A 22,182-nucleotide genomic window follows, 5' to 3' on the forward strand; every position below is an offset into this window, starting at 1 on the left:
TTCTGTGGAATTTTGCGATGAAAACAGACGACTTAATAGCTGGCCACAATGGTGTCCCAAAATGTACGCTACAATCCGTGACGTCACGCGCAAACGTCATCATACCGAGACGTTTTCAGCAGGATATTTCGCGGGAAATTTAAAATTGCCCTTTACTAATCTAACCCGGCCGTATTGGCATGTGTTGCAATGTTAAGATGTCATCATTGATATATAAACTATCAGACTGCGTGGTCGGTAGTAGTGGGTTTCAGTAGGCCTTTAAGGCTTTAGAATCATGCGTTTAGGTTAAGAAAAACGACACCAACTTGTTGCGGTGGATGTATATGACTGTCCAAGGCGTTCTCGTCGGGCTGCTCCAATTTGGGATCGCCATCCTCCTCTTCTTCCTCCTCCGGCCGTTGGTCCTGGTCCTCCTCCTCTAGTTTTTGAGGCTGTCCGGCTTGCGCCATCTCCTCCTCTGCCAGCTCCCTCTTCCTCTCTGCCTCCCCATCGTCCAAGTTGAGCTGAGACCCGGCGGTGTAAGCCTGCACCTTGGACTTGGCATGGGCCGCCTCCTCTTGCTGGTTCAACTGAGACAAAAGTTCCAAGGTGAGCTAGATTCACATTTGCAAAGACTAACTTACTAGATTACCTTAGACTCTGAGTCATGGTGATGTTCTTTTAGGATGGGCGTATCCTTAATTTTAGGCGGCTTCACATCAACGGCCTTCTGGGACTTTTCATCTTGTTGCGGAAGCACAAAGTTTGGCTGAAGCAGTCTCGTATCCAGGGACTCTTTCAACTTTTGAAATTCATTCACTTGCACCTATAACAACACAAACATCACTCTTGTAAAAAATAACACTTTAGCCAGAGAATAAAGCATAATTCATACTATTAATAAAGATAGTAATTGAGGCTGTGAATCGTTGGGCACCACACGATTCGATTCGATTCAATTTTTGGTGGTAACGATTCGATTCAGAATCGATTCTCGATTCAAAACAATTTTTGATTCAAAATCTACTTTTTAATAACATTGCATGCCAGTTGTACAATTAAATACATTAATCCACAAAATTGATATATTTCTATGTGTCCTAAAAGAAAAACTGGTTTTGTTTATTAAAATTCTACCCAAATATTTAATCAAGTCAAATACAAAAAGGCAGCAAGAGAAGTATCCCACACTTCTTTTCTAAAGTAAATCTGTACAGCATATATGATCATTTACATCAAAAATATGATTGGCCTGAGTGGCTGGACAAAAAAGATTGGGGAAAAAATTAATAAATTTAAAACTAATTTTTTTTAATCGATTAAGAATCGTTACAAATAAGAATTGCGATTAATCTAAAAAAAATTTTTTTTTTGACACCCCTAATAGTAATAGTAATTTTACTAATGACAGCAAAAAAAATGATTTTATGAGAATATAGTTAGATAATTTTACAAAAATAAAATTTTGCGGAGAATAATGTCAAAATTTACAAAGCTCAATCAAAACCTAACAATAAAAAAAAGGTCATATTTTTTCACCAAAAATCAGCTTTGATTTAGTAATATGAAAATAAATAAAATTGTAGGGTAATTTTTGTCTCTGTGAGGAGGTTATGTACTCGCTGGGGTTCGTCACTAAGCTAGTAAGCAACATCATTCATAAAGCTACGAGCGGATCTTGATAAAACTTTCAGGAAATGTCACAAATGGGATAAGAACCAAGTGATTTGATTTTTGGGGTATTGTTTACATTAATTACGAGGCTGAACTTACTAGATTAAAAAGAATTGCTAATAAAAGTATACATTTTACAGACAGAAAGTTAAAGGAATGTACACTTAATCTCATGCAACATGTGAAGGTTTTAAGGGGAACTAACGTATTTTTCGGACTATAAGTCGCAGGTTTTTTCATAGTTTGGCCGGGGGTGCGACTTATACTCAGGAGCGACTTATGTGTGAAATTATTAACACATTACCGTAAAATATCAAATATTATTGTTTAGCTCATTCACGTAAGAGACTAGACGTATAAGATTTCATGGGATTTAGCGATTAGGAGTGACAGATTGTTTGGTAAACGTATAGCATGTTCTATATGTTATAGTTATTTGAATGACTCTTACCATAATATGTTACGTTAACATACCAGGCACGTTCTCAGTTGGTTATTTATGCGTCATATAACGTACACTTAACTTGTTCAGCCTGTTGTTCACTATTCTTTATTTATTTTAACTTGCCTTTCAAATATCTATTCTTGGTGTTGGGTTTTATCAAATAAATTTCCCCCAAAAAATGCGACTTATACTCCAGTGCGACTTATATATGTTTTTTTCCTTCTTTACTATGCATTTTCGGCCGGTGCGACTTATACTCCGGAGCGACTTACACACCGAAAAATACGGTAAATGTAATCTCTGAATGGGCTACACACAGTCTTTCCAAAGCAGGACCCCCTCCCAGGCATAAAATACTATAGTACATAGCTGATAAAAAAATATATATATATTTAAGTGGGCCAAATCACTTACATTAGAAAATAATGTGAAGAAAATGACTACAGTCACTTGATTACAATAATAAGACATTTAAATTGTTATGTCATGTTTGAGACAGATGTTCTGCTGGTATGGCCACAGTGTGCACGTCTGTATTCCACTGAATGTTCAGGGTGTTTCTGCGTTTGCTCACGCACATGAAAAATTAGAGGGAACATTGGTCACGGTTGTGCGCTGTCATTTCCAGAGCTCAACAACACCGCCTTGCTGCCTTTAAATACACTAGAAGAGGACTTACTGTATGTTTGAACGTAAACATGCTGCTAGTTTCACTCTCCACTGACAAAAAAAAGACATCAAAATGGGCTTTGCAACACTCTCGCCAACGCTAATGACAGTCAGCTGTGTTGGATGCCATTGCTGTCGAACCTCAAGCTGACGGAACAACTTTGACTAGCAATACTTTTTGCTTTATGTCATAAGAAAGATGTAACATTAGCTCATGTTTTTAGTCCTTACTTAACGACAGACCATGAAGTTAACTTACGTGTGTTGCTTCCATTTGTGTACATGGAGCTGGGCACGTAAAAAGCGCCCAAGCTGCTAGAAAACATGATGTTGAATCTTCCTTGTTAGTGTGCACTGATGTTTAAGACAATCTACACTTCATTGCACGTGTAATATATCACTAGTGATGATTAAATGCTTTACAATTCAAGGACGGTTTTGCAGCAGCACACACATGTCCGCAAGCTTTAGGTAGTTCAACATTCAAGAGGCTTACTTGGCTGCTGAAAGTGTGCGCCGATTTTAGAAATAATGTACACTTCACTGCACATGTAATATATCACCATGTTGCTAATGAAACATGTTATAATTCCATGAGTGTTGGTGGCTTTTTAGTAGCACAAGCACGTATGTGCGCTTTAAACCCTAAAATAGATTAATAATGGCCCCAGGGCTGTGTAAGTGCAGGCTGGTTTTAAAGATAATGTCGGGTACAGGGCTATTCAACTACACAATGAAGAGGAATCAAAATTTGGATGTTTCTTTAGAAAGAGCCTCCGCAGGTTATATTCCTTTGAGACTGTGTTTACTTATTTACAATGTAAATACATTAGCTTTCACACTGCACTGTCAATAAATTCATTATTCTGCCCTTGCTACTTGTTTCCAGCGTGTGCAGATAGACAGATAGTTAGCAGCATCAGGAACAGAAGCTAAGTTTTGTTGATGATTGATGTTCCTTGTGAATTATTTTTCTTCCTCAGTTTTATTTCTTTATACGTCTTCCTTCACCTACGTTTGTAAAGAATGAAGAAACAGAAGCTAAGTTTTGTTGATGATTGATGTTCCTTTTGAATTATTTTTCTTCCTCGGTTTTATTTCTTTACACGTCTTCCTTCACCTAGGTTTGTAAAGCATGAAGAAACAGAAGCTAAGTTTTGTTGATGATTGATGTTCCTTTTGAATTATTTTTCTTCCTCGGTTTTATTTCTTTACACGTCTTCCTTCACCTAGGTTTGTAAAGCATGAAGAAACAGAAGCTAAGTTTTGTTGATGATTGATGTTCCTTTTGAATTATTTTTCTTCCTCAGTTTTATTTCTTTACACGTCTTCCTTTACTTAGGTTTGTAAAACATTACAAAAGTATAACATCCATTGTGTATTTTACATATATAATGACCATTGTGTATGTTGCATAAATAAAATAGCAGGCTTAGTGCTAGTACACACAGCAAACATTGCACACATGTGGTTTACCACAATTAAACCGCTGCTGGTCAAATGTAGCGCTACATGTATTGAACCAGTTTTGATCGCCAGGGTTTAACAGTCAAAAACAACATGACCACAAGTACAAAAGTCATACTTTGTTAAATTAAAAGTCTGATTTTCACAATATATTTTGATTTCTTTCAGGGTGGATAGTGCCATCTTCTTCTACTCACCCACTTCTACTTCATTGTGACATGTGCTTCGCTGTTTCGCCCTGCAGGGTGGCAGGAGTACTGCATACATGAGCAAACCTGTTTTGAATGGTTTCATCGAGCCTATTTGGGTGTTGTTCGGCGGGCCAAATTAAAGGCTTCGGGGCCGCCAGTTGAGTAGGCCTGGTTTAGTTTTTAATCAAAATAAACATTATAATAACATAGGTGTAATGCCACCAAGTCAGCTTTTGCTGCTTTTTCCAGGCTTCTGATTGGACAAAATGTGCATGACTACAAGTGTATGCGTTTGTATGTGGACAGAGACAGTTTTGAAACCACACTTGTGTGGATGGAGATCATTTTAACCATTGATATGTGGTTTTGAAACTCTTTGTGTTTGTGTGGACATGGCCTTATAAATGATTGGCTGTTAGCGTGTCACCCCCACTGATCAGCGATCACTGTCTGCCTTGCTCAGTTAGCGTACCAGAGAGCGAATGCCTTTGTTCATGCAACAACTTTGCTTTGCAACCTCCGGTTTCTTCCGGCAAAGAAGAAAAAATAAATGATCAAGTGTTTAATCAAACGCAATTTTTATTGATATCAATTAGTTTTCCATCGCGACTCAATACAGTATATAAATGATAAATGATAAACGGGTTATACTTGTATAGTGCTTTTCTACCTTCAAGGTACTCATATTGACGTTGTTTTATCGCCCAGCCCTATTTTCTAGTTATTTTATTTTCAGTATACTCCTTTTTTACTTTATACCCATGCACAGATGGTAGAGCGGCCGTCCAGAAACTTAAAGGTTTCCAGTACGAGTTCCGAGTCACAGCCGTCGTGTCCTTGGGCAAGTTACTTCAGCCACCTTGGTCCCGGTGCCACCAACACTGGTGTATGAATGTGAATTAATGTTTGGTGGTGGTCATAGAGACTCTTGGTGCAAACTGGCAGCCACGTTTCCATCAGTCTACTACTCCAAGGCAGCTGAGTCTACAAATGTAACTTACCACCAGATGCGGTCTAGAAGAGTGCTATATGAATTTAATTATTATTAGATGTGCACTCAATGTGAAATTAGAGGCTCACAGATTCACCAAGGAGGTTGATTAAGAATGTTTTGTAGTCTCTGGCGTTCTTTCTTAATGGCCGACTGACAGTTCACATCAGTGTCAAGTAAGATGCACTCTGCTGACTAAACCATGCTTCATCAGAGTGGGACATTCAACCAAAGGCAATGATGACAAAAAACATTAACGAGACAGAAAGCCCTTCAAACAAATCAACAGCGCACTTACAGAGCATATTCTCTTTCTCATGATTCATTAGTAGCTCACTTTGAAAATAACTTTTAGCAACATTTGTTCTTTTGTTACATACTGAGACTTGTTTCTCTGTTAAGTGGGAATCACAAACATTCACTGTAGCAAACAATTACTATAATATTAATATACTATTTCTACTATTACTACATTATTTACTATACTTAACTATAAATGTCTTCTTTACTATACTGGCTGTGTTGATTGTGGACCATTCCATTGAAATGCAGGTTGCAATTGGTATAAATGCAGAATAAAATGTACTCAAAAATAAAAAATGTTATCAAGCAAAGTGTCCAGAATATGTTTACATATTTAATAAATATCTATTTATACTTGAAGGGGAACTTCGCTTTTGTTGGAATGTTGCCTATTGTTCACAATCATCATTAAAGACATGACGGTTGGATGTTTTTTTTTTAAAGGCCTACTGAAACCCACTACTACCGACCACGCAGTCTGATAGTTTATATATCAATGATGAAATCTTAACATTATAACACATGCCAATACGGCCGGGTTAACTTATAAAGTGACATTTTAAATTTGCCGCTAAACTTCCGGTTCGAAACGCCTCTGAGGATGACGTATGCGTGTGACGTAGCCCGGCGAACACGGGTATGCCTTCCACATTGAAGCCGATATGAAAAAGCTCTGTTTTCATTTCATAATTCCACAGTATTCTGGACATCTGTGTTCGTGAATCTGTTTCAATCATGTTCATTGCATTATGGAGAAGGAAGCCAAGCAAGCAAAGAAGAAAGTTGTCGGTGCGAAATGGACGTATTTTTCGAACGTAGTCAGCCACAACAGTACACAGCCGGCGCTTCTTTGTTTACATTCCCGAAAGATGCAGTCAAGATGGAAGAACTCGGATAACAGAGACTCTAACCAGGAGGACTTTTGATTTGGATACACAGACGCCTGTAGGGAACTGGGACAACACAGACTCTTACCAGGATTACTTTGATTTGGATGACAAAGACGCAGACGTGCTACTGTGAGTATGCAGCTTTGGCTTTTTTTTGCGTATGTACGTAACTTTTTAAAAATATATAAGCTTTATGAACCTTGGGTTAGGTGAACGGTCTTTTGGGCTGAGTGATTGTGTGTGTTGATCATGTGTTTGAATTGTATTGGCGTGTTCTATGGAGCTAGGAGCTAGCAGAGGAGCTAGGAGCTAGCATAACACGTACCGTACCGTAAGTGCGCGTCACGTACGTAACTTTTTAAAAATATATAAGCTTTATGAAACTTGGGTTAGGTGAACGGTCTTTTGGGCTGAGTGATTGTGTGTGTTGATCAAGTGTTTGAATTGTATTGGCGTGTTCTATGGAGCTAGGAGCTAGCAGAGGAGCTAGGAGCTAGCATAACAAACACGCAGGTGTTATTATGCAGGATTAATTTGTGGCATATTAAATATAAGCCTGGTTGTGTTGTGGCTAATAGAGTATATATATGTCTTGTGTTTATTTACTGTTGTAGTCATTCCCAGCTGAATATCAGGTACCGTGAGTATGCAGCCTTGGCTGCTAAACATTCGATAACTTGACCGTATGTGCGCGTCACGTACGTAACTTTTTAAAAATATATAAGCTTTATGAACCTTGGGTTAGGTAAACGGTCTTTTGGGCTGAGTGATTGTGTGTGTTGATCAGGTGTTTGTATTGTATTGGCGTGTTCTATGGAGCTAGGAGCTAGCAGAGGAGCTAGGAGCTAGCATAACAAACACGCAGGTGTTTTTATGCAGGATTAATTTGTGGCATATTAAATATAAGCCTGGTTGTGTTGTGGCTAATAGAGTATATATATGTCTTGTGTTTATTTACTGTTGTAGTCATTCCCAGCTGAATATCAGGTCACCCCCGGCTCTCACAGCATATTCCCTATCTGAATAGCTTCAACTCCCCACTAGTCCTTCACTTGCACTTTACTCATCCACAAATCTTTCATCCTCGCTCAAATTAATGGGGAAATTGTCGCTTTCTCGGTCCGAATCTCTCTCACTTCATGCGGCCATCATTGTAAACAATAGGGAACTTTGCGTATATGTTCAACTGACTACGTCACGCTACTTCCGGTAGGGGCAAGCCTTTTTTTTATCAGATACCAAAAGTTGCAATCTTTATCGTCGTTGTTCTATACTAAATCCTTTCAGCAAAAATATGGCAATATCGCGAAATGATCAAGTATGACACATAGAATAGATCTGCTATCCCCGTTTAAATAAAAAAAATTCATTTCAGTAGGCCTTTAATTACTATTATTATTATAAATATTAAACAAAGTCAATAAAAGGTCTGCTTGCAATGGAGCTGCTCTATTCTGCCTATAAAGCCCATAAAAAATATCCAAACTCTCCAATAAGATTGTATATACATGATGTAAGTATATATGTAAGGTAGTAACGAGCACATTTATAATAACATTTAATATTTACCTATTTTGATAATTTTAAGCATACGCGGCATATTACTATCACAACATTCGCTTTTTTTTTTTTAACATCACTGATTATTACTCACTGCAGATTTTGGGAGAGACAAACATAATACAACATCACTTACTGTGCAAGGTCTACTATCATTAGGATGCCGACTGCTAGGCTGTTCATATATTCTCATTCAGGTGAAGAATGACCTCATAATCCTCACAAAGAAAAGGGGGTGGAGCAGAGCGTCTTTTTGTCTCGTTCTCGCCATCTAATTCGGCTGTCAAAGTGTAGCAACTTGTCGGAATACAGCCTCAGCCTTCTTCTATCCAGGTGAGAGGCATGATTTATGTTCTAAATTAAACTTCCTGGGAGCAGGGAAGCGAGGAAACAGCTGACTAATCGATGTAAACATTACACACAAGCTCGTGATCACGGCGCTGCTATAAATAATTCATCTGCGTTAGGGTTTATAATAATATCACTAATACTTGGTTAATATTCAAGTCAGAAAATGTAAATGCAATATTATTGTTGCTTTGGGGAAGTTTTTTTTTCTTTTAAAAAGGGTTTTATGGGCGGAATAGAGGACCTTCCATTGGCTCACCTGTAAGTGGACTTTTATTTACGAGTTAATATGCTTTTTTTTAAAAATCCATCCATTGTCATGTCTTTCATAATGATTGTGAACGATAAGCAAAATTCCCAAAAAAGTACAGTTCCCCTTTAAAAAGCATTCGTTGTCTGCCTCCGCTTCCTAAAATTATTTGACAATGACATATAATCATTTATATCTTTTGGATATATTTGTGTTATTCCTTTACTACACTAATCGATTTCCTTTGGAAAAAAAATTACATTTTAATTTAAATTCACACTCTAGTCGTGTCCCTGGATTTCTGGAGTCCTGTTACCCTAACACAGTGGAACATGCTTTATCAGTATGCAGTATTATCCTTCAAACATCGCTTCAAAAAGCTGTGCACTACAAAACATGCTCATTGTAGCCATTAATCCTGACTTCATTTTTATTTATTTTTTAAACTTGGGTTTTATTCATTTTTATAGGTTAAAGTGTTTTATGTTTTGTGCTCCAGAGTTAATGTTGCTGATCAATTAGAATTTATTGGGTTTATTTTATTTTTCAGTATCAAATGGTTTATGTTTATAGTTAAAATAAGGATTACATTTGTTTTTAATGGCAGGCAAATCAATGCACTTGTAATATTTTCGGTTACAGACTAAAAAACTTTGTTAATAAAGTTCTTTGTTGTAAGTTGAGCTGTATTTCTTTTTTATTTTCTACAAAGTTAAGGATACAATGTTATGCAGAAGTGTACCTGAATTCCATAGGCAAATTATACTATTTATAGTGGTCTCGATAACGGGTACCGGTTCTCAAAAAGGGATTCGAGTCCGGGGACTCGGTTCTTTTTTTATCGAACAACCGGGAAAACCGGTTTCGAGTATCATCCCTAGCGGTAGAGAGTGGGGTGGGGCGCAAAATGTTTTTTTCTACTTAGAAGGGGCATGACAAAATAATTGAGAAACACTGCCTTAACACATTATTCCCTCTGAAAAAAGTCACATAGTCCACAGGAAGTTGCATCATTCACATTAGTTTTCTGTACATTGCATCATATTTCAACTGTGACTGGGACGTGGGTAAAATCTCAGTTGAAGTCCTGTTACCTATGTTTTATTGGTATTTGTTTATTCGTAAAATGCAATATTTGGTTGACTCACTAATGTGCTTAGTGTCAACATTCTATTAGCATATATTACATGTATTTTCTAATACTATGCAAAAAACCCAAAAAACATCACTCCCGTTTCTTTCAGTCCTGTTACTCAAATATCTTTGCCACAAGAATACTGTACTTTTCTTGCCTGAAATGGGCAAATATATTTTTTGAGTAGTTCAGATTTGAAATTGAGCGCAGTTTGTAATGTCCTGATTATTTCAAATAGTGTTTTGATTGAACAGCCTCGACAACAGCTATAGGGACTCTACCAAGTCGAATGGAACTCATGCTGGAATATCTTGTTTAGGGACATGTATTCGTCTGATTGCCTACCTGAGCTACTGCCAATGCATTCTTGTGGTCTTCCAGTGTCAGGGCAAGCTTATCGTGTGCCGACTTCATGTCCTGATGTCTTACCTGAACACACAAGCGCAATCACACAAATGCCAGTTGCATAAACGATGATACTGAGAACTGGCAACACATACACAGGTCATTTAATCCAATATACAGGTTGCATGGAAATAGCCTAAAACAAAAGTTTTTTTTTTTTTTTTTTTTTACAATAACTTAGAAGGATTTGGGATGCAAACATGACACTTTTCTAGGACGAATTATTTTTAAATTTATGGATTTAGTTTTAAGATACTATGCTTGAAAACATTGAACTTTTGTTGCAGCATATTTTCCAATTTACTCTGAAAAGAGTGTGTTGCGGCTGAAGATGTGCAAATGTGCGTACGTATAGCTTGTCCATACGCAGTGATGTACATCTTGCTGGTTAACTTATTACAGTCTCAGTGCATTGCAGATTTAAAATGTATATTTGATGCTATCAGCCGTCTACCGCTTGCTCCAAGGAAGCCTTTGCCCACCTGACATTGTACACGGCACCCTGTTGGCTGGTGGCGGACCAATCAGGGCCGGATGTTTTCTGTGCTGGCAGCTGATTTGCTCAGCAAGATCCAACCTTCCTCTTTGCTACAGCTAATTGTACCGCAGCTCTACTATGCAATTAATTCCTATCGTCCAAACAAAAAGTTGGAAGAAGAAACTGCTTACTATTGGAAAAAAAGTTGAACCTCCACATTGCTATCCTAAAATAAGGAAAATGAGGTACAAGCTACTATCTACTAGCTGCCATTACAAGATCAATAAATCTTCGGTTGGCTATATTACGAGGGAGGAAAATGATACAGTGGAACCTTGAGTTATCTTATATGGTTCTAGAACATGGTTCGTAAATCGAAATTTTCTTATAGTGAAGCAAATTTCTCCATATGAAACAATGTAAATATGAATAATGGGTTCCAGCCTCGAAAAAAGTCCACATTTTTGTCAAAAAAAAAAAAAAAAAAAGCACACTCCTTTTAAAATGTAATTAACACTTATTATTCTGTTGTTTGGATGCTTTAAATTAGTTTTGGATATCACCACAAATTTGGGTATCGATACCAAGTAGTTACAGGATCATACATTGGTCATATTTAATGTCCTCATGTGTCCAGGGTCATATTTCCTGAGTTTATAAACATAATATAATAGTTTTTTAAAAAAGAAAAAAAGATTTTGTGATGATAAAAAAAATATTGATGTAATCATTGTAGTATCGACTAGATACGCTCTCGTACTTGGTATCATTACAGTGGATGTCAGGTGCAGCAACACCCATGGCATCTGTTTCCATTGAGGAGCGCTAGCCTGTTAGCGGTGCGCTATCGTATCGTCCTACGGTGTTTAGCTGTTCCTCGTCCTGCAGGGAGGATACTTGTAAGAAACGTACTTTATTTGGACGCTAGCCGCTTGCTAGCGAGCCATGTTTTAGAGCACCTCTTGTAGAGCAGCGCTTCACTGTTATAGCCTCACCTTTATCGCTAGTTTTTAAGCCAAAATTTGTCCATTCTCTCTTTTCTGTCAAAAACCGTGTCTGCCTGTAAGTACTACATGATTGTGCGCTGCCGAACATGCTTCTCTGCTCGTAAAACCAGCAATGTCACAACATAGGCGGTATAGTACAGTTTATGATTCATTAGTACCCCGGTACTTGTACCAGTACACCAAGGGTGTCAAACTCAAATACAGTGGGCCAAAATTTAAAACTGAACAAAGCCGCGGGCCAAGGTTGAACAAATTAACCTTTTTGATAGGGACCCAAACAAGTTTTGCATTAAACAAGCAAGGCTTATATAACTTTATAGTGACATGCAAAATCGAGTTTCTCCTCGTCCTCTACGAGCTGACGTCACGTCCGCTTTTCATCCCTTCTAACAACGTGCCCGCCCAGTCACAAGATATGAGCGGCTCCTGTACGCACACACACACGTAAATGCAAAGCATACTTCATCAACAGCGATACAGTTTACACTGAGAGTGGCCGTATAAGCAACTTTAACATTGTTAGAAATATACGCCACACTGTGAATTCACACCAAACAAGAATGACAAACACATTTTGGGAGAACATCCGCACAGTAACACAACATAAACACAACAGAACAAATACCCAGAACCCTTTGCAGCACTAACTCTTCCGGGACGCTACAATATACACCCCCGCTACCTCCAAACCCCGCCGCCCCCCCCGCCCACACACACACACCTTATAGCGTCCTGGAAGAGTTAGTGCTGCAAAGGGTTCTGGGTATTTGTTCTGTTGTATATTTCTAACAATGTTAAAGGTTTTTATACTGGCACCCTCAGTGTAACCTGTATCGCTGAAGATCAAGTATGTGTTGCATTCACTTCCGTGCCAAAGCCGCACATATTATGAAACTGAGCAAGCACTCATTGGACTGGATGAAAAGGGGGCGCTACAATTCTCGGGAGGGGCACTGAAATTTGTGAGTCGCCCGGGAGGTTTGGCAAGTATGAGAGTTAGCGGTGTACCGCGGCACCGCCGCTGTACATAATCGGCAGGCCAGCTCTAGTGTTAATTTAATATCACCTCACGGGCCAAGTGAAATTACACGGCGGGCCAAATTTGACACCCATGCAGTACACTGTACAACCCTAATCTGTACCAATTATTCATGTTTGCATTGATTCTTATGGGGGGCTCTGCTTCACTATACACACATTTTGGTTGGTAACCAAGACATGCACCTGGGGATAGGTTGATTGGCAACACTAAATTGGCTCTAGTGTGTGAATGTGAGTGTGAATGTTGTCTATCTGTGTTGGTCCTGCGATGAGGTGGCAACTTGTCCAGGGTGTACCCTGCCTTCCGCCCGATTGTAGCTGAGATAGGCTCCAGCGCCCCCGCGACCCCAAAGGGAACAAGCGGTAGAAAATGGATGGATGGAACAAGGGATGTCCGATAATGGCTTTTTGCCGATATCCGATATGCCGATATTGTCGATATCAACCGATATATACAGTCGTGGAATTAACACATTATTATGCCTAATTTGGACAACCAGGTATGGTGAAGATAAGGTACTTTTTAAAAAAATGAATCAAATAAAATAAGATAAATAAATTAAAAACATTTTCTTGAATAAAAAAAAGTAAAACAATATAAAAACAGTTACATAGAAACTAGTAATTAATGAAAATTTGTAAAATTAACTGTTAAAGGTTAGTATTATTAGTGGACCAGCAGCACGCACAATCATGTGTGCTTACGGACTGTATCCCTTGCAGACTGTATTGATATATATTGATATATAATGTAGGAACCAGAATATTAATAACAGAAAGAAACAACCCTTTTGTGTGAATGAGTGTGAATGAGTGTAAATGGGGGAGGGAGGTTTTTTGGGTTGGTGCACTAAGTGTATCTTGTGTTTTTTATGTGGATTTAATAAAAAAAACAAAAAAAAACAAACAAAAAAAACGATACTGATAATAAAAAAAACGATACCGATCATTTCCAATATTACATTTTAACGCATTTATCGGCCGATAATATCGGCAGACCGATATTATCGGACATCTCTAGATGGAACCCATGTTGAAGAACTAATTAAAGTTCATAGGTCAAGGTTTCACTGTAATATTAGCAATGTTTTCTTGATGCTAAACATTGCATCAAAGATGCTATACAACAACCAAGCACACATTCCTTCCGTGTGGAAGTTTCCTAAAGAAAAGTGTTAAAGTTAAAGTTAAGTTAACTTTATCCACAATTGTTCCAGTGTGGTTGTCCACAACAAGTAATCCAGAACAAGAACTATTTGTTTACGCTCTTTTAGATAGTCAGAGTGACACATTGTTTGTTCTGCAAGAAAAGGCAGATGTTCTGGACACAGACAAGAAAAATGTGCAGTTAAAGCGCTCCACATTGTCATCCAAAGACACAGTCATTCCTAGTCAAAAGCTGACAGGTCTATAAGTCAGAGGCTTCTACTCAAAAGTTCATGGAGGATAAGAAAAGTAAATACAAATAGTGAGCTTTTACTCAACATACAGAAGAAACAGATTCAATCTTTTGAACAGAAGGACCTTTTTGCTGTGAAGCAACAGTGCAAACCACTCTTTCACTACGCCGTTCAGGAGAAAGTGTGATGAAAAGAGATGAAGTCTTACCTGTGAATCCTGCAGCTGCGTGTGAATGTCATGGTGGGCCTTCCTCAGCTGCCTATTTTCCTCTTTCAGGTTACTCATGCTGTCTGCAGGCATAAAAAAAAAGCAAATGAACCAACATTCACAAATATTGCACCGCTTTAAATGATAGCTGATTGAGTATATTTCCTAGCATGCAAAAGGACATCAGTCCGGATTCCAACAACATTCGGCAAAACGGAGTAAGAACCTTTCAGCTTGACCACTTCCGTGTCTTTGGCCTCCTGGAGTTTGTCGTAGCGGTGTCTGTGCTCACTAAGCAGCCGACCGTGATCGTGTCCCTGCTTTTGATGCTGCTCCTGCAGACTGTAAAACTGCTTTTTCAGGTCATCGTGCTGGATCTGATCGACAGGAAAGACACGTGAGAAACAAATATGGTCTTTGTGTTATCTTCCATCATGCAGCTAAAAAGGGAACAGCACTTTTTTGGAATTTTGCCAATCATTCACAATTCCTATGTAAGACAAGAACACGTTTTTCTTTTTTGTATGCATTCTAATGTGTTAACGACGGTAAGTACGAGGTGGCTGACGATGCAGACAATGGGAGTACACTATTCCGCCCATAAAGCCCTCTAAAAAACATCCAAAAACCGCCAACAATACTCCATTTAAATCTCGTGACCTGAATATTAACCGAGTATTAGCGATATTTTTATTATAAGCGCTAACTCAATCTATTCTTAGCGGCGACGTGATCACAGAGAGCTAACTAGCTCTTATATTGACATATTGAGCTGCTGCATTCCTCTGAGTTGGTGAAAGTTAATTCTAAATGATAAATCATGCCTCTCAACTGGATAGTAAAAGGTTGGGGCCATAAACCAAAACGTTGGTCAACTTTGACATTCATCTTAGACGAAAAGACGCTCGTTTGCGTTTTTGTTTTATTTTTTTAAACCTGTGAGGGGGTTATGATTACCGGTATTTCTTCATCTAAACGGGAGGATATGAACATCCCATCAGTCAGCATCCCAGTGAGAGCAGACATTGTACAGTAAGTGATTGTTTTATTATGTTCGTAGTTTGTATTTCTTGTTAGTTTCTTAGCAATACTGCTACATTGTGCTTAGTGTTTCACTAAAGCTTAATATGTTTAGCACACAGCTCCTAAAACTTGTAGCTCATTCTCCTTATATTCAGGATTAAAAATATAAAGCTGTGAATCATCATTTGTCCCAGAGTAATCGTTGTTGGCTCTCTTGAAGTCTGCCATGAGTAGTAGTGTTGTGGTTGTTGGAGGGAAAAGCGATTGTTGTGTTGCATCTGTGAAATTAATTTGTATGCTTAAAATGAGCAAAATACGTCAAAATTACATGTTATCTATGAAAGTGCCTGTTACTACATTACATAAAAACTTATACAATGTATATAACACAGAGGTGTCCGAACTTTGACTGGGGGTCTTCCCGGGGGATCCCGAGGCGTTCCCAGGCCAGCCGGGAGACATAGTCTTCCCAACGTGTCCTGGGTCTTCCCCGTGGCCTCCTACCGGTCGGACGTGACCTAAACACCTCCCTAGGGAGCCGTTCGGGTGGCATCCTGACCAGATGTCCGAACCACCTCATCTGGCTCCTCTCGATGTGGAGGAGCAGCGGCTTTACTTTGAGCTCCCCCAGGATGGCAGAGCTTCTCACCCTACCTCTAAGGGAGAGCCCCGCCACCCGGCAGAGGAAACTCATTTCGGCCGCTTGTACCCGTGATCTTGTCCTTTCGGTCATAACCCAAAGCTCATGACCATAGGTGAGGATGGGAATGTAGATCGACCAGTAAATTGAGAGCTTTGCCTTCCGGCTCAGCTCCTTCTTCACCACAACGGATCGATACAGCGTCCGCATTACTGAAGACGCCGCACCGCTCCGCCTGTCGATCTCACGATCCACTCTTCCCTCACTCGTATAATACTTGTATAATACTATATTAATAAATATTAGAATAGGTTATTAAGAGTATGTGAAAAATTTGACCCCTACCTTGTTTACTTCTGTGAGGATCTCCTCAAAGTTTTTTAATCAATCAGAAATATCAAGCAGCTAAAATGTGCCAAACATGGATAAGTGTGGACAGAGTGTTTTGCATTTTTCCCATCATCCCTTGTAATCCCTTGTGTAGTTTTTTTTTTGCTGAGTGGACATTTTTTTTATAGTATCCACAAAGTTTCTATGAGCAGGATGTGTTATGTGTGACCATGTTTGTTAAATTTTTGTGCTGGTTGAATTTTCTTTCTGCACCATGACTAAGGAAAGTTGTTTGGATTGGGTCATATAAGTAAATGATGTGCACACATTCACATTGATGCACTGTACAATCGATGGCTACTGAATGAAGTTACTTTCATTGGCCACCAGATGATGACAAATGGCAGCTATCAGACTGCTGGCTATTTGTATATTATATGAAAACACAAAGCCCAGCCAATTTGCTTATTGGAATTGTGCCGTCTCGCAGGCCAAATTGAAGATGCCTGCGGGCCGTAGTTTGAACACCCATGATCTAACACAACAATGGAGCTTTTAGATGTTCTTAGAGCACTTTCTAGGCTTAATAGAGTGACATCCATTAACTCCACTGTTAGCTGACTTTTGCTAGCGTTGGCGTTTATTTACGTTTTAGAATACATAAAAAAAGGAAATCATGTGTTCTTGCCTTACATAAGGATTGTGAATGATAGACAAAATTGCAAAAAAAGTGAAGTTCCCCTTTAAAAGTATGTACATGCGTTAGGACAAACCTTCAATATTTCGTGTTGTTCTTGTAATGAGCCGATTCTGCTACTGGATTGTTGCTGTGTGAACAGACAAAATTACTTAAAAAACACAAAAACATTTTTTTACATTCAGTGTGGAAAATGCTGAAGAATACACTATAACAAAAAAAGATAGAATTTGAAAATAACGGATAGTACGGTCAGCCGATTAAGAAAATGAGAGATTACAGTAATTATTTACAATCAGTAATTTATTAATGTAAATAATATCAGCAAATCAATGTCTACTTCAGGTTGATTTTCACCTACAAGTCAAGGCACATCATACAGAGACAGCAATGTTAGAGATAAAAAATGTTTAAAAAGATTAACTCCATTAAAAAGAATAACACGCTAAATATGATTAATTAATTGCAATTAATACAATAATTTGACAACACTAATAACAAATAACAATTAATATTGGGTTTTTTAACAGATGTTAAAAAAGAAGAAGTACCTTTTCCTTGTTCAATGACTGCTGTGCTTCAAGTTTATAACCAAGGTAATCTGGAAGAAAGACATGTAATTATAACAAAATCAGTATTTCAAACTTTTGAAAAAAAAAGATAACTCCAGTTCTCATGTATTCACATGATTAAACACACTATAAATGTTTGTGGTTTCTACGTGATGCAAGAAGAACGTCGGTTTTCTTGACTCCTCTCCCAAAGGTCCGATGAAGAACATAGCAATTTTTCCATAAGAAATTATGTAAATCAATTAATCCGTTTCTAGGCCGCCAAAAATAGAAACACAAAACACATTTCATGAAGAATAATTACAGTTTTACATGCAGAAAACAATGTGAAATACTTATAAATGATAAGTTAAAGGGATAAATGAACATTTTACATCACTTTTGCTTGAATTTATTATTATCTCTTGTCGACAAGGATGGCGACAAGTGAAGAGGGAGAATGGGAGTGAAGAACCACTTTTGTCGTGTTCCTCATCTTTTTTTTATTATATCAGAGTGCTGGCACTCACAACTTTCTGTGGTCCCATAGTACATTATGTTGGAGTCGTACTCAATTAGTTTTTTGAAAGTACAGACTTGTGGTGTAAATGTGTTATTTAGCAAAGAACGACAGAGCCAGTCAGTGATGATGTCGTAGAGGAGCGACGGGATTGGGGGAAAACAATTTCCAGACTGAGCCTTTTTGTAATAAAGTACTCACACAATGCATATTAAAGATTAAGATTAAAGTACCAATGATTGTCACACACACACTAGATGTGGTGAAATTTGTCCTCTGCATTTGACCCATCCCCTTGGGGAGCAGTGGGGAGCAGTGGGCAGCAGCGGCGCCGCGCCCGGGAATCATTTTGGTGATTTAACCCCCAACTCCAACCCTTTGTTGCTGAGTGCCAATGACAACCGAGGTACCACAGTACTGATATCACAAAGGTGATACAACTCATACAGCTACATTTTTTTTCTTTTACCTTCTTTGGCTTTTTTGTGCTCCAACTTTTCCTTTTGAAGAGACTTCTCCAGCCTGGAGCGATGTTCATACACCACTGCACATGTGAAAACAGCAAGGAGGGAAACCATGTGATACGATAGTAAACAGAATAAATGTGTCACATCACAGAAAACGAGCTTGCAGAGATTGAACAATGCAGACAGGGAGTGAATCAACAACATGGTTCATTACAAACACACAGGAGGGTATGCAACCTGTGGCACATACATAACTACAAACCCAGTTTCCATATGAGTTGGGAAATTGTGTTAGATGTAAATATAAACGGAATACAATGATTTGCAAATAATTTTCAACCCATATTCACTTGAATATGCTACAAAGACAACATATTTGATGTTCAAACTGATAAAAAAAAAATGTTTTGCAAATAATCATTACCTTTAGAATTTGATGCCAGCAACATGTGACAAAGAAGTTGGGAAAGGTGGCAATAAATACTGATAAAGTTGAGGAATGCTCATCAAACACTTATTTGGAACATCCCACAGGTGAACAGGCAAATTGGAAACAGGTGGGTGCCATGATTGGGTATAAAAGTAGATTCCATGAAATGCTCAATCATTCACAAACAAGGATGGGGCGAGGGTCACCACTTTGTCAACAAATGCGTGAGCAAATTGTTGAACAGTTTGAAAAAAACCTCTCTCAACCAGCTATTGCAAGGAATTTAGGGATTTCACCATCTACGGTCCGTGATATCATCAAAGGGTTCAGAGAATCTGGAGAAATCACTGCACGTAAGCAGCTAAGCCCGTGACCTTCGATCTCTCAGGCTGTACTGCATCAACAAGCGACATCAGTGTGTAAAGGATATCACCACATGGGCTCAGGAACACTTCAGAAACCCACTGTCAGTAACTACAGTTGGTCGCTACATCTGTAAGTGCAAGTTAAAACTCTCCTATGCAAGGCGAAAACCGTTTATCAACAACACCCAGAAACGCCGTTGGCTTAGCTGGGCCTGAGCTCATCTAAGATGGACTGATACAAAGTGGAAAAGTGTTCTGTGGTCTGACGAGTCCACATTTAAAATTGTTTTTGGAAACTGTGGACGTCATGTCCTCCGGACCAAAGAGGAAAAGAACCATCCGGATTGTTATAGGCTATAAGTTGAAAAGCCAGCATCTGTGATGGTATGGGGGTGTATTAGTGCCCAAGACATGGGTAACTTACACATCTGTGAAGGGGCCATTAATGCTGAAAGGTACATACAGGTTTTGGAGCAACATATGTTGCCATCCAAGCAACGTTACCATGGACGCCCCTGCTTATTTCAGCAAGACAATGCCAAGCCACGTGTTACATCAACGTGGCTTCATACTAAAAGAGTGCGGGTACTAGACAGGCCTGCCTGTAGTCCAGACCTGTCTCCCATTGAAAATGTGTGGCGCATTATGAAGCCTAAAATACCACAACGGAGACCCCCGGACTGTTGAACAACTTAAGCTGTACATCAAGCAAGAATGGGAAAGAATTCCACCTGAGGAGCTTAAAAAATGTGTCTCCTCAGTTCCCAAACGTTTTCTGAGTGTTGTTAAAAGGAAAGGCCATGTAACACAGTGGTGAACATGCCCTTTCCCAACTACTTTGGCACGTGTTGCAGCCATGAAATTCTAACTTAATTATTATTTGCAAAAAATAAATAAAGTTTATGAGTTTGAACATCAAATAGCTTGTCTTTGTAGTGCATTCAATTGAATATGGGTTGAAAAGGATTTGCAAATCATTGTATTCCATTTAAATTTACATCTAACACAATTTCCCAACTCATATGGAAACGGGATTTGTATATACAAAAGAGATGGTTTTGAATATTTCAAGAAACAGGTGAGCTTGCGCCTAAACCTGTTGACTTGGGTACACCCTGCACTGGTAACCAGCCAATCACAGGACACATAAACAAACAAGCATCCACACCACAATTACATCAATGGATTATATAAGACAACATTTGATCATATACTGTTACTGATATCGACGTCAACAATTTATGGATCAATGCACCCTCCTCTTATATGTCGTGTATTCAAGGTTCAAGGTTCAAGGTTCAACTTTATTGTCCCCGCGGGGAAATTTGTCTTGGGCACAGAGCATCATTGCTTTCTTAACATACACACAAACAAAAACACAAACACAGACACAACCACAACCAGACAACTAACATTTAAACATGAGAACATGGAGCTTGATAGACATAGGTGGCACTTTGATGTAGGCATAAAATCTACAGTATGGAGATAAAGATAAAGTACCAGTGTGTGACAATGCTAACAGTTGTTATATTAACCTTTCTCAAAATTTGTATTAATCTATCCTTAACTTCCTGTTAATATCTGCTTCTTTTCTGCTATAAGTACACTTCTTAAACTTTACTAAGCACTTATTTCTTGTGTTGTTTCAAGCTTTGCTATTAGCATGCCTTGTACTCCAATAATACTTAAAATTTTAAGAAATATTGTTTTTTTGCTGTAATGGAGGTGATTACAGGGTTTCTCCTAGATTGCTGAAATATCTGTGGCGGTGGGGATGTGCCTAGGGGCGTGGTCAACATGACGTCATCGTATGACTTGCTAGGAATCATGTGTTTTCTAAACTTCTAAACTTATATATACAAATAAAATGAAACGAATCAGTGTTAAAAATAATTGGTATTACATATTTTTCTTATATCGTTTTGCTCTATTTTTTAAATTGTTGCTAGCTATTGTACAACAAACTTGAGACTTCACCAATTTTTTGAGACTTTTTCTTTATTAAAAATCACTAACAACAAATCTAGCAACTTTTTCTGGTGTTATTGTAGACTGCACTTAAGTTAAAGTTAAAGTTAAAGTACCAATGATTGTCACACACACTAGGTGTGGTGAAATTTGTCCTCTGCATTTGACCCATCCCCTTGTTCACCCCCTGGGAAGTGAGGGGAGCAGTGGGGAGCAGTGGGCAGCAGCGGTGCCGCGCCCGGGAATCATTTTGGTGATTTAACCCCCAATTCCAACCCTTGATGCTGAGTGCCAAGCAGGGAGGTAATGGGTCCCATTTTTTTATAGTCTTTGGTATGACTCGGCCGGGGTTTGAACTCACAACCTACCGATCTCAGGGCGGACACTCTAACCACTTGCAGTGTTTCCCACACATTCATTTATTTGTGGCGGCCCGCCACGAAAGAATTAAGGCCGCCACAAATAGAATTTTATTTGTATTTATTTATTTTTTTGTCCTGTCCAGCTTCTCAGGCAAATCATATAGTTAATGTAGATGCCCATATCGGCTGTTCAGATTTACTTTACAAAAGAGAAGTGTAGGATCAAGATTTTTGGAGCTCTTTGTTCAGTGGATCAGATGTTTGATGAAGCTTTGTGTCTATCTACCACCACTACTGTTTTCTGTTTATTTGTTACTGACTGTGGCAGGACACCTCTGCCTCTGTTTCACTTTATGTTGCTGGTAAATAATATGGTTGTAGT

General features: G+C 38.6%; 1 protein-coding gene across 1 annotated transcript in view; it reads right to left on the reverse strand.

Annotated features, from left to right (window-relative positions):
* Positions 1-22,182, reverse strand: part of golim4a (golgi integral membrane protein 4a) — a 53,745-nt gene that overhangs the window by 15,063 nt on the left and 16,500 nt on the right. Inside the window, exons 2-9 of the mRNA XM_062068172.1 lie at positions 18,675-18,749; positions 17,686-17,735; positions 17,211-17,264; positions 14,671-14,821; positions 14,445-14,527; positions 10,251-10,334; positions 635-808; positions 309-572 (exon numbers count right to left, since the gene is read on the reverse strand). Coding sequence (XP_061924156.1) covers positions 309-572; positions 635-808; positions 10,251-10,334; positions 14,445-14,527; positions 14,671-14,821; positions 17,211-17,264; positions 17,686-17,735; positions 18,675-18,749 — 935 coding nt within the window. The remainder of the gene's footprint in view (positions 1-308; positions 573-634; positions 809-10,250; positions 10,335-14,444; positions 14,528-14,670; positions 14,822-17,210; positions 17,265-17,685; positions 17,736-18,674; positions 18,750-22,182) is intronic.

Source organism: Entelurus aequoreus, linkage group LG13, assembly GCF_033978785.1.
Source record: "Entelurus aequoreus isolate RoL-2023_Sb linkage group LG13, RoL_Eaeq_v1.1, whole genome shotgun sequence".
NCBI lineage: Eukaryota > Metazoa > Chordata > Actinopteri > Syngnathiformes > Syngnathidae > Entelurus > Entelurus aequoreus.